Consider the following 18835-nt stretch of genomic DNA (forward strand, 5'->3'; position numbering starts at 1 on the left):
CAAAAATGGCTTATATAGGCCTAGGATAACATGTCTACAAAGTTTTATTGAAATCGGAGAGGGTCGGGTACAAAAGTACCAGAAAAATTCCTGATTTGAGTTTGAATTGCTCTATAATCAATTGCAATTTTCTGCTAGCTCTGCGGGAATTCCATTCTGCCCTGTATTGCGTGTCGTTCTTGCTCTGTCCTGTGGGCTAGCACACAAATGCACCGTATACTATATTTTTTAAAGTTAAGATTATACAGCAGTTTCCTACATTGGTGTATATTCAATTTTTGCCTAATTTACTAATGATTATTTGGAATGAAATCTTATTTCAATAAATAACAAGGTAGCAGTTATTGATAGGCGCGCCCGAGTGCTTCTAGCAGATGCGGCGAGTGTAGCTGATGTAGATAATCTCAAATACTCAAAACTTTAAAGTTCGATATCTCTGGAACGAAACATATTCCTTTCTGTCGATAAGTGATTCTTATGTAAAATTGCCTGGGAAATACGATTGTGAGATCGAATTAAAAAAAAATAGGGCTGTGTTGAGATACGGCGATTAAAAGTTTTCAATTGCGCAATACAGGTAGAAAAATATTTTAATCTAAATTTTGATCACGGAAATGGATTCTACGTCCAATTTCCTTTAAAATTGAATATAAGACTGGCCCACTAAGGATTGTGGTTCCTGAGTTATCGTCGTTTGAAGATAGGGGTTTCGTACAAAAATCGCCAAAAGAAGATTTTTGGGAGGGTACATAACAGGAGGGGGTGGTCCGATTTGGATGAAATTCGGAATTTTTGCATGTTTTGATAGTCTCAACAGCTCTGCTAAATTTGAGCAGAATCGGAGATGGTAATTTTCAAATTTGCATTTTTTCTTGCACACTTCAGATGGAATGACCCATCCATACTGAATTATTCAACTAATACAAAAAATAAAGAAACAGGCTAGTACTTACACATATCGTTACAGTTGAGTGCAAAGCTCGGAGCTTTAGGGGCAATTGTTCTTGGAACCTGAAATTGAAATTATAAAATAAAAATTAATGTAGAAGGGGAAAGTACGCACTTCCTGGGACCTAATACAGTCTCATCAGCACTTTGACATTCAACTGAAATTGAGCTATAAATAGCATAAAAGTAAGAAAGAAAGTAACTTAACCCACCGGCAGTCGCGTACCTTGTACAAACTTTGAAAGGACACTTGTAAGAAACGCCAAAACAAGCGACTTCCAGAGGTTAAGTAAGTATCTATCGTAATTTTTGCCCAATAATTAGCTTATGTATCAGCTATTTGACGGAATAGGACCAAATCTTGGTGCAGAATAGTGGTTCGCAAAGCGGCCTCAATTAGGTTTTACGCCGTGATGTCATTTGACAGCTCGTGTGCACTGTTTACACGGTCTTCGTCGATTGTCGACGAATTTCCTCGAACAAAATCGACGACCGTATCGAACTGTGCTAAGTCCATGTAAACAGTGCACTCCTTCCTGAAGTACGGTATGCTGATCGGAAGGAACGCGGTCAAGAAATGTTGCGTGTTCTTTTCGTGACCCCCCCAAGAAAAGTTGACAGTTCGGTATGAGCGCGATTGACGGTGTGCGCGCTCGAGGTTCTTTCGAGGAAAAAATAAAAAGATTAAAAATATTCAAAACTTAAAATTAAATAGATTAAAAATGTTTATTCAAAAACTTTTAACAACAATTATAAACAAAATTAAGAAATCAATAAATAAAAGCAAATTTAGAAATTCTTAAATTCTAAAACAATAAAAACTGAAACTAAAAAAATTTGTAATTATGAAATAAGGAAATTAAAAAACTATGTAATTATGAAATAAGGAAATTAAAAAACTATGTAATTATGAATTAAGGAAATTAAAAAATTAGGAAATTAGGAAACAAGGGAATTAGGAAATTTGGAAATTATGATATTAGCAAATAAGTAAAATAAAGAAAAAAAGAAAATTAGGAAATTATGAAACAAGAAAATTAAGAAATTTTAAAATTAATATGTAAGGAAATTAGGATGTTAGGAAGTTAGGAAGTTAGAATATTAGGAAATGAGGAAATTAGGAAATAAGGAAATTTTTAAAATTAGGAGACTGGGAAATTAGGAAGTTAGGAAATTAAATTAGGATATTAGGAAACTAGGAAATTAGGAAGTTAGGAAAATAGAATGTTAGGAAATTGGGAAATTAGGATATCAGGAAACTAGGAAATTAGGAAGTTAGGAAATAAGGAAGTTAGGAAATTAGGAAGTTAGGAAGTTAGGAAATAAGGAAATTAGGAAGTTAGGAAATTAGGAAATTAGGAAACTAGGAAATTAGGAGTTTAGGAAGTTAGGAAGTTAAGAAATTATGAAATTAATATGTTAGGAAATTAGGAAGCTAGGAAATTAGGAAATTATGAAATAAGGAAAATAGGAAATTCAGAAATTAGAAAATCGTGAAATTAGGAAAATAATATGTTAGGAAATTAGGAAGTTAGGAAACTAGGAAATTAGGAAGTTAGGAAGTTAGGAAATTGGGAAATTAGGAAATTAGGAACTTAGGAAATTAGAATATTAGGAAGTGTGCAAGTTAGGAAATTAAGAAGTTAGGAAATTAGAAAATCAGGAAAGTAGGAAGTTAGGAAATTAGGAAACTAGGAAATTAGGAGTTTAGGAAGTTAGGAAATTAAGAAATCAGGAAATTTGGAAGTAGGTATGGAAATTAGGAAATAAGGAAATTAGGATATTCGGAAACTAGGAAATTAGGAAGTTAAAAAATTTTGAAATTATAAAATAAGGCTGTTACAAATGTTTAATTTTTTTCTGGAAATAATTCTTAAATTCTTAAAATGCTTAATTCTTAAATTCTTAAATTCTTAAATTCTCAAATTCTTAAATTCTTAAATTTTTTAATTCTTGAATTTTTAAAATTTCTTATTTTTTTTAAATTTCTTTATTCTTAAATTTTCATTTTTTAATTTTGGAAGAAATAGAGTTTTTGATTGTTATAATTTCGAGGTTTTCGTAAAATATATATATTTTACGAATTTCTATATTTCCGATTTTTAAAACTTTTGGAATTTCGATTTGTACATTCGTTTCGAATTTTAACGTTTTTGATCTATGGAACTTATAAAAACGTTAAAAATTAAAAATATTATTCAATTCTGCATATTTTTAATTTTGATTTTCCAAATTTCAGATTTTTGTTGAAATTTTCTTTATTAAAAAAAAATGTTATTTAAAATTTCTGAAATGTTTGTTTTTTTCACATTTTTGAATTTGTTGTTTGGTTGAATTTCAAAATTTCAGATTATTATTGTATTTTCAGTAAGAACATAGATATTTGTATGATTATTGTCAAGTTTAATTTCACTCTGATTTACTTCATTTTGATCCCGCGAGTGTGGATAAATCGGACAGTGCAGGGGACTCATAATCCAGAGGTAGCTGGTTGGTACTAGCAATTGTTGGTGACACGATGGCCGACATCTATAAAGACAGCTTCTTTTTTTACTCCATTTCGACCGAAAAACTAAATCTGTCCTTTTAGTTTCAATATTCTGCTTTTTGAGATTCGGCGGGAATTTTAAATATTATTATCTCCAATACAAAATTATTAAAACGTTTGTAATTATCAGTCGCATTCAAAAAGAAAAATTACAATTCTTTGATTTTTTCATCAAAACATATTACAAAAAAAGCACCGCGCGAAGAAACGTCAAACGCAATTTTTCCGTTTCTGTTACTTTTCAGTTGCGTACCGCTTAAGAAAAATCTTTTCGTGACCCTTTCCTTGACCGTTTCTTGGGCGTTTTTTGTATGGAGTTTTGCGTTCCTTCCCATCTGCGTATCAGCCTTAAAGCGATGTATGCACATCGGAAGGAACCAGTCAAGAAAATTTTTAAATGAGCAGCAGCGAAAGCAAGCCAGATAGGGTGAAGAAAAGCCCAAAGAAAACGCTCCCTCTCCTTTGTTCTGCTGTTCGTAAAGCTGTTTCTTGACCCCTTTCTTTCCGATCTCCATACTAGCCTTAACCTCCAAATCGAGTCGGCGTAAACCTAATTCAGAACTGTCAAAGTGGAACCAATTGATTGTTCGCAAAATGCTCCCAAGAAGTAGCAAGTATTGTAATCGATCAAAAATGTATTTTGCAGGGAATAAATAAAAATCTGTGGCGTTGAACTTTTGAAGTAATTTAAGTAATTGACTTTCTTAGAAAGAGGGCAATTCTGAAAATATTTTGTTACGAATGTTTCATGTATTAACATTGAAAATCGAACCATTAGTTGCTGAGATATCGACATAAGAAAATTGTGGGTTTTTTGGGTAATGCTTAAAAAACTTCAATTTTCCTGTTTCTTTTACTTTAAGCCGCTGTATCTCAGCAACCAGAGGTCCAATTTTTAATGTTTCTTAGAAAATTTTATAGAAAATTTTCTGAACATTTCAAAAAAATATTTTTAGAAATGGCCACTCATGGTCACTATTTTTAAAAATTGAAAGACTGCAAATATTTCGCTAAAATCTAACTTTCGGTGGCTATATCTTGAAAACGGAGCTCTTTATAAAAAATCTGTTTAGTACTTTTCGATTGCAAATTCAATTTTACATTAAAAAAATTAGGTCAAATTTAGTTTTTAATGAAATTTTCGATTTTTTTAAAAAATCACTGTTTAAAAAAAAATCATAACTCGGCGGCAGATTTGTTGACCATACTTCTCTATGGCTCAAAATATGGCTGCGGATTTTTATTCTCTAAAATATATCAAAACATCTCGAAAATCAAAAAATACTTAATTTGGGAAATTGAGTCTTTGTTAAAAAAAATTAATAAAAAAATACTCAATTTTTTTCCGTGTAGGGTAGAGTAGTCATTAATGAGACACTTTTGGTTTTCAACTTTCAACGATTTTTCTAATTTTTTCATCAGCATGTTTCAATGAGCATGCGATAGTGAAAACAATTAAAAATATAAGATGTTTTGTAAATAAGGCTGTTTTATAGCAAATACTGAAATAAAAAAATATTTTTTGTTGTATTCAAGATGACTCTGACTCTAGGTTAACAGATTTGTTCGGCTCCGACTCTGACTCCGACTCTGACTCCGACTCCAGCTGTTCGAGTTTTGACGACTCCAACTCCGACTCCGACTCCAGGTTCCAAAAAATACCCGACTCCACAGCCCTGATTCTAACAGATTTCATTCTGTCAGAATGTTCTAGCAAAATTCTAACAGAAATCTAACAGGCCTGCTAGAATCATTCTAGCAGGATTCTAACAGAGCCAACTCTGCTAGAAATTTCCGTGACCGGGACTCGGTGGAAAATTTTATTCAAAAAGTTTCCCCACCGTGAATCCCGTGAAATCACCGTGATCCGCCAAAGTCACGGTGAATTGGTTTTCCCCCAAAATAAAATCAACTCGCAGCACTGATAGAATGACATTTGTATATGGGTCATTCCACCTGAAATGTGCAAGAAAAAATGCAAATTTGAAAATTACCATCTCCGATTCTACTCAAATTTGGCAGAGCTGTTGAGACTATCAAAACATGCAAAAATCCCGAATTTCATCCAAATCGGACCACCCCCTCCATTTTTGTACCCTCCCAAAAAATCGACTTTTTGGCGATTTTCGAGCGAAACCCCTATCTTCAAACGACGATAACTCAGGAACCACACATCTTAGACGGCCAGTCTTATATTCAATTTTGAAGGAAATTGGACGTAAAATCCATTTCCGTGATCAAAATTTAGATTAAAATATTGTTTCTACCTGTATTGCGCAATTGAAAACTTTTAATCGCCGTATCTCAAAACAGCCCTATTTATTTTTTTGATTTGACCTCACCATCGTATTCCTCGTCCGATTTTACATAAGAATCACTTATCGACAGAAAGGAATATGTTTCGTTCCAGAGATATCGAATTTGAATGTTTTTAGTATTTGAGATTATTGTCCGTTTCTTTCGAAGGTACACGCCGCGCGGCTTTTCAGAATGTGCCGCCGACACTGTTGCCAACGATTTTCTACACTTTTGGTGCAATAAAGAACATTTCCGGCAACAATGCCATGCAATTCGAAGAAGAAGATCAACAAAAACAAAACGCACAGTATGGGATTTGACAGCGCGCATTTGTCGAAAGTGCGGCGCGTCGTTTCGAGGATGGTATGCCGCGTGTCTTTTTCGGGAATACGCGCAATACCTGTTTTGGTTTATTTGCCGCATCTGCTAGAAGCACTCTGGCGCGCTGATCAATAACTGCTACCTGGTTATTTATTGAAATAAGATTTCATCCCAAATAATCATTAGCAAATTGGACAAAAAATGAATGTACACCACTGTAGGAAAAAGCTGTATAATCTTAAATTGAAAAAAAATAGTATACGGTGAACTTGTGTGCTAGCCCACAGGACAGAGCAAGAACGACACGCAATACAGGGCAGAATGGAATTCCCACAGTGCTAGCATGAAATTGCAATTGATCTTGTAAGTAAAATGTAGAAAAAGTTTACGATACATTATCGTGTTAAAAATGATGAATCAACATGAATAAAACTCTCGTTAAGGAGGAGGATTTCGGGAAAGTATAAAACTGAAAAATGTTAGAAAATCACAAAGATTAATCTGATTTATTATCTGATTAAGATCAACTTCAGTGGTGTTGATTTCGACACCGTCCGAACAATAATCTTTTTTTTTGTCAACCATTTCGAAATCTTGGAAGACGATACAGCTGCTGTCCACATGTATTAGAAGTATATGGTTTTGTTTTTGAAATTAAATGTATCAGAATTGAAAAAAAATCATCAATTATTCAGATGAAACTGGCTCACAACATTAAAATCGGATTAATATAATCAATCTTTCAAACCGTAAGGCAGATTTTGGGGTTTTTGCTGAATGGCACTATTTCGCAACCGCACATGGCAAAAGTTCTAGAACACATGAGAATTATTTCATCTACTACAGCCAGCTCTACACTTGTTCTCGCTTCAAATAAAGAAAATAATTTGATTAAGTGGGAAGGAATGAAGAATTAGGAAAAATATGAAAACAATAGAAAAATGATAATTTTTTTAAAAATATATTGTAAAAACGTTGTAGCATTTGCAAATAAATATTAAAAGTTCAAATTTTACTTAATATGGTACGATGACACTGTAATCAGGAAAAACAGTGCATTAAAAATTACCCAATAGATTGTTCAAGGTATTTATTATCTCAAAATCGTATAAAATTATGAAAATAATTCATCTTACAGAACACCAGGTAGTAATTATTGATCAGCACGACTGAGTGCTTCTAGCATATGCGGCTAATTTAGGTTATCTCAAATACTCAAAAATTTAAAATTCAATATCTTTGGAACGAAACATATTCCTTTCTATCAATAAGTGATTCTTATGTAAAATTGGACGGGGAATACGATGGTGAGTCCAAATTTAAAAAATAAATAGGGCTGTTTTGAGATACGGCCATTTAAAGTCTTCAATTGCGCAATACAGGTAGACACTTTTTTCTAAAAATCATATCTCCGCGCCATTTCATCCGATTTTAGCTGTCTTAGACGCAAAAGAAAGGTGATGAGTTTGGCTATTTGGGAAAAATAGTAAAAAGTTCCAAAAATCTAGCTTAACTATTGAAAAAGTCGTATGAAAACTTAAAATGGCGTTTTGACCGTGTCTGGACCAAAGAGCCTATGTCTGAAAATATTTTTATCGGATTCCTCGGAAATTTCACATAACATATCAAAAATTGGCGATGTCGAACCGTACGTTTCGAGATATGATTTTTGAAAAACTGCGTTTTTCGACGCGCCACGCGCAAAAACGGAAAATGACGAAATCGGCAAAAATCAACTTTTTCCACTAAAACTGCGATAACTTTAAAATTTCAGCGATGACCTATAGATGTTATGGTACCAAAAGTTGCGTCTCTCAATTACGAAAATTTTGGTACCCAGACATGTATAGGTCATCGCTGAAATTTTAAAGTTATCGCAGTTTTAGTGAAAAAGTTGATTTTTGCCGATTTCGTCATTTTCCGTTTTGCGCGTGGCGCGTCGAAAACGCAGTTTTATTTTCAAAAATCGTATCTCCAAAACGTACGGTTCGACATCGCCAATTTTGATAAGTTATGTGAAATTTTCCGAGGAATCCGATAAAATATTTTCAGACATAGGCTCTTTGGTCCAGACACGGTCAAAACGCCATTTTAAGTTTTCATACGACTTTTCAATAGTTAAGCTAGATTTTGGAACTTTACTATTTTCCCAAATAGCCAAACTCATCACCTTTCTTTGCGTCTAAGACAGCTAAAATCGGATGAAATGCGCGAGATATGATTTTTAGAAAAAGTGGTTTTACGAAAATGACGAAAATTGCCATTTTTTGAACCACCCTAGCACGATGTAGGCCACCCTAATGGCCAAACAAAAAAATACGGGTCTAATTATTTTGGCCAAGGAACCCCCAGAAAAATTTTGAGCCCGATCGGAGAACTTTTTTTTTGGTTTAGGCTCTTTTCAAATGGAATTGCTGTATATGTAAAACATATATATTATACATTCTTTTAAAGAAAAACATATTTTTTTTTGTTTTCAATCAAATTCGTTCATTTTAATCAAAAAGTCGGGGCCGTAGCCATTTGAATGAAAAAAGTGTTTTAAAATGCGTTATACACCTGTCCAGTTGTTTTGCAATCATTAATTTCAAAAATATCTAAGTATTGACGAAAATTTTATTATTTGTGAAAAAAAAGTTTTTGTGGTGCTGTGCACTGGAATTTCACCAAAATTCAAAATATTTTTAATCCAGCCCAAACATGATTAACAATGCAGAAAATGCATTTTAGATTGGTTTCAGTTGATTTAGCTTCTATTTTCATTAAAAATTTAAGTTTTTTGAAAAAAAAAAAATTTTGCCCCCTGATTTTTCGGAAAATTTTTGAAGGAGGAAAAAATGAAAAATATTTGCAACGGTCTTATACTGAGAGAAAACCCCACGAACAAACTGATAAATTTGAACTATCAAAATTTAAACTGTCTGGATTTACATTTTCAGCTGTGTGATCATTGTAATGGTTTCTCTGACATTTTCCATTTTTTCTAGCACAACATAAAACTCATAACTGAAATATTTGTTTTTCTCGAAATTTTATAAACAAACTTAAACATTGTTTTATTTTAATTGTTCTAAGCTATTGAAGCCATATAAATAATTTGAATGAAATACAAAAATTATAATCGTTTAAATTCCGGATTCAGACGTGTCTCCGTGAAATTGGACGACCCTATAGGCCTACAATGGATATTTGTTAATAAATTGATATGAAAAAAAAATCAATGCTTGCGTTTAATTTCAATGTGTAAAAAAATTAGATGATATGTATTACATTAAATTTGAACGCCAAAATATTCACTGGAAAAGTTGTTAATAATGCATATTTAACCATTTTAAAATAAAGCTAACTAATAATATGATTTTCCTCGATTGCATCAAACATTAAAACGATTCATGTTTAACTTTTATGTTCCGGTTAAACGCCATTTTCAAATTCATTATATACTCTGAAAAATTGGTCCAGAATTTGATCATGAATATATTTTTTTTAAATTGACAAGAAAAATATAAATCGGATCTTAATTTCTAAAGGAAATTTTTTAAATAATATTTCAATGTCAATGAAATTATTATTGCAGTGCTGCTTATCTCCAAAATTTTTTTTTTTTTGAATTAAATATACTTTATTGAATCTTTCTTATAATAATTACATTTGGTTTACATAATAAGTGGTCAGCTGTGGCTCTTCAGCTTTAGTTTGCTTTTCGTGATTTAAACACTGTTCATATTCATAACTTTAAAAGTATATGATTTATCATTTTTGTAACACTAGGTACAATGAAGAAAAAAAAATTAAGAAAACAAGCCTAACCTAAAACTAACTTAATCTTACCATAAACTAAACCAATCCTTGAATCAAGGGGTATTCAGATATAGCACATTTTTTCCTGAATTTCAAACATTTTTCTTGAATCTTCTGATCCAACATTTTTACTTCTGCTAATTCATGAACCTCACTTGATCTAGTCCAGCCAGGAACATTCAAAACCATTTTGAGTACCTTGTTTTGGACACGCTGGAGCTTCAATTTATGAGTTCTAGCGCAACACTCCCAAACAGGTACTGCATACTCAATAACGGGGTAAATTATTTGTTTGTAAACTGCTAGCTTATTTTTCAAAGATAGCTTTGATTTTCTGTTAATTAAAGGATACAAACACCTGATGAGAATGCTGCACTTGTTCAATATTTTGTCTACATGCTGCCGAAACAAAAGTTTCGAGTCAAGTATGAGACCTAAATAGACAACTTCCTTTGACCAGGGTATTGAAACATCATTCATTTTAATCAAAACATCATCCTTTGGGACAAATCGGGCCGATTTGGAAAGTGGAAAAATGATGGTTTGAGTTTTGGCTGCATTTATGCGAATTTTCCAGTCGCCAAAGTATTCGGAAAGAACGTCAAGACCCTTCTGAAGACGGCCGACTAAATATCTGGTTATTTTACCCTTATAAATAACGGCAGTGTCATCAGCAAAAAGTGACAACACACCATTACCAGGAAGAGTAGGCAAATCAGATGTAAAAATATTGTACAGAAGTGGGCCAAGAATACTTCCTTGGGAACCCCAGCATCAATGTTGAATAATCCAGAAGCAATCCCATTCAGAAAAACCCTGAACGATCTCTCCGAAAGATAGTGCTGGATAATTTTGATAAGATACATTGGAAAACCGTATAAATACAGTTTATGTATCAAACCATCATGCCAAACATTGTCAAAAGCCTTCTCAACATCCAACAAAGCCATAGCAGTTGATTTAGACTCAAGCTTGTTCTGCTTGATGATTTTAGTTACTCTCGTAAGCTGATGAGCAGTATTATGCCCTTTCGGAAGCCAAACTGCTCATTCAAAATTATATTATTATCGTTGGTAAAATCCAAAAGCCTTGAATAGATGACCTTCTCAAAGAGTTTGGACAGACTACTCAAAAGACTAATGGGACGATAACTTGTTGGCGATGTTGGATCTTTTTGAGGCTTCAAAATTGGTATGACTTTGCCCAGCTTCCAATTGGTGGGGAAGTAAGCAAGTTTTAAACATTTATTGAAAATATTGGCTAGATGTTGAAAGAACTGATCACTCTGTTTTTTCAACACTAGATTAAAAATGTTATCAAAGCCAGGAGCTTTCATATTTTTCATTTGTTTAACTGCAACTTTGACTTCCTCACCAGAAACATGGGAATCTGCAGGAAATTCAAAGGTAGAGTCATTGATTGTTGAAATACTATTGGCAACTGATGTGCTTATCTCCAAAAAGTTTTCTTTTTTTTTTTAAATAACTGTTGTGATTATATCGCCCAGGAACAGCATGGCTTTATGGCGAAACGTTCTACCAGTTCCAATCTTGTCACCTATTCGTCCTTCATCCTACGAACCATGCAGAAACGGAAACAAATTGACGCCATCTACACGGATCTATCGGGAGCATTCGACAAGCTAAACCACCGTATTACTGTTGCTAAACTCGAGCTACTGGGCTTCAGCGGTTCTCTGCTCGAATGGCTTCGCTCCTACCTCACCGGACGAGAAATGAGCGTGAAAGTGGGCGACGTAATTTCTGCCATATTTGCTGTTTTTTCAGGCGTCCCACAAGGCAGCCACCTGGGTCCCCTGATTTTTTTCCTCTATATGAACGACGTGAGCAACTCTCTACGAAATCGGCCGATTTCAACCATTTTTATATTTTGTATTTTTTTATTTGGCTCAAACTTTGTGGGGGCCTTCCCTATGACCAAATAAGCTATTTTGCGTCATTTTTAAATCGAGACTAACATTTTTAAAGGGTCAAACATTGAATATTACGCCCATTTAAAAGGCTAGTCTTGATTTTAAAAATTTCAAAATATATAGCAACCCGAGGTCCAATCTTCAATGTCTCTTAGACAATTTTATAGCAAATTTTCTGAACTTTTAAAAAATGGGGTATTTTAACCATTAGTGGACCCCCTAGTAGAGCCGAAGCACATTTTTCACAAATTTTCAATATTTTCAGCACTTTTGAACAATTTTGACTATTTGTTTCATCCGTTTTTTTGTTTTTGAGCAGAAAAATAGCCAGTTGAAAAAAAAGTTTTTTTTGCCTGTTATAGACCCCCTTTTCCTATGGTGGACCCGGGTCCATAATCCGATTGTGGACCCGGGTCCACTATAGGCAAACTATTATTTTTATACCAAATTTAACCGACAATTGATGTTTTGATGCATGGTGTAGGTCTAATGATAGATATAATGAATAAAAGATGGATTTTGCTCACTTTTCATCATAAACAAATATGTTTTGTTAACAAATTAGGCTTTAAACAACAAAAAACCTAACAGACATTTAAACACATTTATTTCCGAAAAAGATCAGAGAAAACGTTTCAAAAACCACTGTAAACATAAAAATAATTAAAAACAAGTAATCTTGATGCAATTTTTTTCATATTAATTACATAAATGGTTGACCGAAACTAAACAATAGATTTGTTTACAGTTACTGATAAAACCACGCATGTTTATTGGAAAAAAAAAATGTTTTGTTATCGATTTATTATTATAAAATATCATTTCAAACTGCAACTATGATGCTTCAGTTAAGTACAATTAACTATAGTTTTGATTAATTATAAATTCTTACGGCTTCAGCATTGTTGGTACTTTTAACATGAAAACAGCTATATTTATACTCATAATTGAAAAAAAATATGCGTTTAGGTTGATAACAACAAGCATTTATTGTATCTTTTAGATAAACTTTTGCTTGAATACACAGTTTTCAGCATTTTTGAAGGTTTAATTAACAGGGGTCCACTTTTGGAAAAGTTTGGATTTTCGTTGTCCTATATTGGACCCCCCTAATTTTTGCTCGAAAATTGCAGTTCTTTGCTTTATTTTAGTTAAGATCCTTAAACTTACATTATTTCGACTTGCTGAAGTTAAATAGTCAGTCAAAACATGATTGGATGGTTAATTCAATCATAAAATATAAATGCAGTTTTGTTGTGAAAATGCTAGTGGCCATGGCTGATTTCAGATATCGAACTCAAAACACTTATTTTGGTGAAAAGGACAATTCAATGTCAGTCAACATTGTTCTAAATGATGCTGAACCAAACAAAAGATTTGTAGACAACAACACGCTTGAAATTGTGATTTTATTGAATTTTTCACCAAAAACCCTTCAGAGGGTCCACTATAGGAAAGGGGTCCACTAATGGATAACGTACCCTATTTCTAGAAATGGTCACTCATGGTCAGTATTTTTAAAAATTGAAAAACTGCAAATATTTCGCTAAAATCAAACTTTCGGTGACTATATCTTGAAAACGGAGCCCTTTATCAAAAAATCTGTCAAGTACTTTTCGATTGCAAATTCAATTTTGCATTAAAAAATAATGTCAAACTTGTTTTTGCATAAAACTTCGATTATTTCCAAAAATCACTATTTTTCAAAAATCATAACTCGGCGGCAGATTTTTTGACCATGTTTCTCTATGACTCAAAAGTTGAGGATTTTTGTCCCCTAAAACATATCAAAAAATCTCGAAAATCAAAAAATACGTATTTTGGGAAATTGAGTTTTAGTGAAAAAAAAGTTGATTAAAAATCTGCAAATTTTTTTCCGTGTACCTATTTTTTTCTCAAAAGTCCTCAACAATACCTACAACTTTGCCGAAGACACCAAATTGATCAGAAAATTCACTCAAAAGTTACAGCTGTTTGAATATTTACATACCATTTTTGTATGGACAGCTGCCAAAATTGTATGGAGACTTGTATGGGTGAACCAATGACGCAAAATAGCTTATTTGGTCATAGGGAAGGCCCCCACAAAGTTTGAGCCAAATCAAAAAATACAAATAAAATCTATTTCCGGTTTTGGTAGAGAATTGCTCACGTGCATCCTCTGCTTAAATGTCACAAGCTGTCTTACGCGGACGACATAAAGCTTTTCATTGTTATCGAGGAGAATAGAGACTGCCAGGTTCTTCAAGAGCAGCTCAACCGGTTTGCAAACTGGTGCTCCGATAACAGAATGGTTCTTAATGCAACTAAGTGTTCAGTAATCACTTTCACCCGCAAACGCAACAAAATTTCCTTTGACTATACTCTTTCAAACACCACCATAAGCGGTAAACGCACTTCGGAAGGAATCGGTCAAGAAAAATTTCAAATGGGCAGCAGCGGCAGCGAAAGCAAGCCAGATAGGGTGAAGAAAAGCCCCAAGAAATCGTTCCCTCTCCTTTGTTCTGCTATTCGTAAAGCTGTTTCTTGACCCCCTTCCTTCTGATCTGCGTACTAGCCTATACCTCGGACATCCTGTGTGAAAGATTTAGGCGTGATGCTGGATAGGGTATTTTAACCATTAGCGAACCCCCTAGTAATGCCGAAACACATTGTTCGGGGCTGGCCGATTCTGGATAGTGGACTGTATTTTGGGTTGGATGGCAGATTTGCAGCGGAACGTAGGAGGGACGAAAACACTGGGAAACTTGTGATTTTCTATGTTTATTTTCTCCTTCTTCTTCCTCTCCTACTCCTCACTACACTACACTTCTTCTTCTTCACTTCTCGTGCTGCGCTGCGACTCTTGCGTGTTGTCTCGTTGGCGGTTGGACGTGCTCTGACGCGAGCGCCCTGCGCGCGGTTCGTGGATGACGTTTTGACGTTTGGCAGCTGCTGTCACTTGACACGGTGGGCGCAGGGTTGTGCGCACGGCGGGGTTTCCTCTTCGGTGATACCGAACACACATTTTTCACAAATTATCAATATTTTAAGCAATTTTTCATAACCCTTTGTACAAAACAATGAAATCTGAAGTCTTTTGAACAATTTTGACTATTTGTTTCATCAGTTATTTGTTTCTGAGCATAAAAATAGTTATTTGAAAAAAAAGTTTTTTTGCCTTGTTATGGACCCGGGTCCATAAACCGATTGTGGGCCCGGGTCCACTATAGGCAAACTGTTATTTTTATACCAAATTTAACCGATATTTGATGTTTTGATGCATTGTGTAGGTCTAATGATGGATATAATGAATAATAGATGGATTTTGTTCACTTTTCATTATAAACAATTATGTTTTGTTAACAAATTAGGCTTTAAACAATAAAAAACCAAAAGACATTTAAACACATTTATTTCCGAAAAAGATCAGAGAAAACGTCTCAAAAACCACTATAAACATAAAAATAATAAAAAAAAGTAATCTTGATGCTAATTTTTCCATAATAATTACATAAATGGTTGACCGAAACTAAATAATAGATTTGTTTACAGTTGCTGACAAAACCGCGCATGTTTATTTAAAAAAATGTTTTGTTATTGATTTATTATTATAAAATATCATTTCAAACTGCAATTATGATGCTTCAGTTAAGTACAATGAACTATAGTTTTGATTAATTATAAATTCTTACGGCTTCAGCATTGTTGGTACTTTTAACATGAAAAAGCTATATTTATACTCATAATTGAAAAAAAATATGCGTTTAGGTTGATAACAACATGCATTTATTGTATGTTTTAGAGAAACTTTTGCTTAAATACACAGTTTTCTTCATTTTTGAAGGTTAAATTAACAGGGGTCCACTTTTGGAAAAGTTTGGATTTTCGTTGTCCTATATTAGACCCCCCTAATTTTCGCTCGAAAATGGCAGTTCTTTGCTTTATTTTAGTAGAGATCCTTAAACTTACATTATTTCGACTTGCTGAAGTTAAATAATCAGTCAAAAAATGATTGGATGGTTAATTCAATCATAAAATATAAATGCAGTTTTGTTGTGAAAATGCTAGTGGCCATGGCTGATTTCAGATATCGAACTCAAAACACTTATTTTGGTGAAAAGGACAATTCAATGTCAGTCAACATTGTTTTAAATGATGCTGAACATGCCAAATAAAAGATTTGTAGACAACAACACGCTTGAAATTGTGATTTAATTGAATTTTTCATCAAAAACCCTTCAGAGGGTCCACTATAGGAAAGGGGTCCACTAATGGATAACGTACCCTAGCTAAATGACGTTTACTGACCATATTACGTATATGTAGGCTTAGTGATTTTTCACGCTCGAAAATAGCAAATTTCACGGGGACCTCAATTTCAAAACACCAAATTTCACGCAAATTTCGCGGAACGTGGAAAATGTTAAAATAACTCTGAAATCTTATGCTTAAATCACAGAAACTCCTTTTTATGCTTCATTATATATTTTTATTCAATAAATTAAAAAAATCTTCACTAAATTTGAACGCTACACAAAAAAAAAATTCTCCAAATTTTCAAAAAAGTTTCCACTTGTGTTATGGATGGGATGAATAATTATGGATAATTTAAAATAAAATGCAGGGCACGGGTGTTCAGCAGGTCAATTCAACTCGAAATTTGGAGATGATTCAATTGGTTTTGAGGGATAATTCAACAAAAATTCACCAAGTCAAAACAACAAAATATTTTTTTTAATCAAATATGCTTGATTTTTTGCGTGTATCAATATTTTCGAAAATCTGACATTGAGATGGCATATTCTGATCACAAATCTTTGGCAAAGTTTATGATAAGGTTTTCCTAAAGAAACATTTTTTTTCGAATTGTTGGCTAAGTTCTAAAAAATCGACATAACACACAGAAAATATTCAGAAAAAGAGAAAATCGCTTGCATTCGATAAGAAATTTTACTATTTTAAATAAAGTGTACCGTTTATTTAGTTTTTTTGGTTCATTTTTTTTATTCTTTAAATTTTTGTCTCAAATCTGGAAAAGAAAGAAAGAAACTGCCATCTCTTAAAACAATTCAAATGTTTGATAAAAGATTCTAAAGTTTCATTATTTTAACATTTTTTTTCGACCTGTCTTTTAGTTTTGCTAAACATTAAACCTAGGAAAAAAAGTTTTTATTGTTGTTGTACATATGTTCCAATATGGATCTCATTTTCAATGCTACAAAAACTGAAGTGTTTTTTTATAAATTTTTCTATTTCAATTTCAAGATCAAGATGTTTCTTCAGAATTATCCAACTAAACACTCTTTCGAAATACTATTGTGGTGTTGTTTAAGATGTAAAATGTTCAAAAAAGCAACAAAGATTTTTTTTGAGATGAAAAATATTTGATTGAAAATAATAACAACTAGAAAATTTCACTTTATCAAACAGTTCTTCAATAAAATTTACAATATTTTCAATGTATTTCAGCAAGAAAAAAAATTAATCGAAGAAAAGTACATGGGCATTGTAAGGCCTCCCCTGTACTTGTTTTCAAACAATTCTAGATACAAGCCTTAACTTTTTAACTATATTTTTCGATTTTTTTAAATGTCCAATAAAATATTTTTTCACTTTTTAAGTGTTTTTGAATAACCCTGACCCAATAAGGTTTCAAAAACACCCAGGAAGCAAAAAAAAAAATGGTCCAAAAAATTCCAAATTTAGTTTAAATTCGATCAATGTCCCCCGAGTTACAGTTATAGAACATTCAAACATTTTTTTTTTCTCCAAAATTTAAGTTTCTTATACAAAAAAAAACGATATTTGGAATTTTATAGAAACTCCTATAAGCGAAAACATTCATGTTTAAAAACTAAGGGGTACCAACAGCTTAAGCAAAAAGAAAAAGGGTACATAGTCAAGAAAAGGTTGAGAACCGCTGGCCTAATGGAAATTAAAAATTTCCCTTGGTTTGAAATCATGTCAACTATCAGAAAACTAATAAACTTTAGTACTTTGTTCCAAAAAGCCGTAGAAAATTAATAGCAATTACCAATTTTTTTGGGAAATTTTGAAGTCTTAACAGATTTTGAAATGTTTTGATATACAGTGGCATTTTTTTTATGTCCGAAGTATATACAAAACATTTTCTTACCTCATCAGATATTGATCCGAACCTAAAATTTTCTTTCATCATGAAAGTTCCAATGGAATGCCTTCTCAGCTCGATTTCGCTGCCACATCTGTGTTCTCTGTTGCCTTTATCGTTCTGTGCATCATTGCACTTTGGTGTACTAAAATGAGAAAGTTTACGATAAACAATTGATATATTTAGAATCGAGGTTAGTCACTCACATTGTATTCGAGTAAAACACATCATCGTTTCCACTGAAACTACCAGCATCCAGCGCATTGTAGTCTCGACTGTAATGAGCAGCTTTGGGTGTCGTGCTGCTGTTTGAATTACTTCTCGAACGCAAGAGTCCTTTAAAGCTGCCGCTGCGTTTGTTGATCATTGCAGGGGCTATGATCGGATTTGATGATTTGATCGGCGTTGCTCTACTAGCCGAGCTTCTTTTCTTAAACAGAAAGAAACTCTTACTATTTGGCTCGGCCCCACTACTAGCCACATGATCATCAAAGTAATTTGGATTATCTGAAAAACAAGATATTCTTTATTCTTGATCGTTTGTTTTATGCAATCAAAAATGAGAGAAGAGATTTGTTTAATAATAATTTGATCACTGATATATCTTGTTTTGTCAGCAGTCTTTGAACGTATTCCATGATCCGGAAGCCCAACATCTGATGACCTTTTTTTGACGTTAAATAAACCAAGTAGGGGAAATTTAATAATTATGCGAAACTTTAGATACAAGCTTGCTTGTCACCCACTATTTAACTATTTAGCTTTACTATTAATGTCAATGTGCTGATATGCCAACAATAAGTGCATCCATAAACCACGTGGACACTTTGTTGGGAATCTGTAACCCCCCCCCCCCTCGTGGACAATTCTCCAT

The 18835-nt window shown here is 33.1% G+C and overlaps 1 protein-coding gene across 2 annotated transcripts in view; it reads right to left on the minus strand.

Moving 5' to 3' along the window:
* Positions 1 to 18835, minus strand: part of LOC6048537 — a 145785-nt gene that overhangs the window by 96211 nt on the left and 30739 nt on the right. For both annotated transcript variants that reach the window (XM_038253619.1, XM_038253610.1), the window contains exons 2-4: positions 18168 to 18468; positions 17968 to 18106; positions 954 to 1011 (exon numbers count right to left, since the gene is read on the minus strand). In XM_038253619.1, the coding sequence (XP_038109547.1) occupies positions 954 to 1011; positions 17968 to 18106; positions 18168 to 18328 (358 nt within the window). In that variant the 5' untranslated portion in view covers positions 18329 to 18468. The remainder of the gene's footprint in view (positions 1 to 953; positions 1012 to 17967; positions 18107 to 18167; positions 18469 to 18835) is intronic.

Source organism: Culex quinquefasciatus, chromosome 1, assembly GCF_015732765.1.
Source record: "Culex quinquefasciatus strain JHB chromosome 1, VPISU_Cqui_1.0_pri_paternal, whole genome shotgun sequence".
In the NCBI taxonomy this organism is placed as follows: domain Eukaryota; kingdom Metazoa; phylum Arthropoda; class Insecta; order Diptera; family Culicidae; genus Culex; species Culex quinquefasciatus.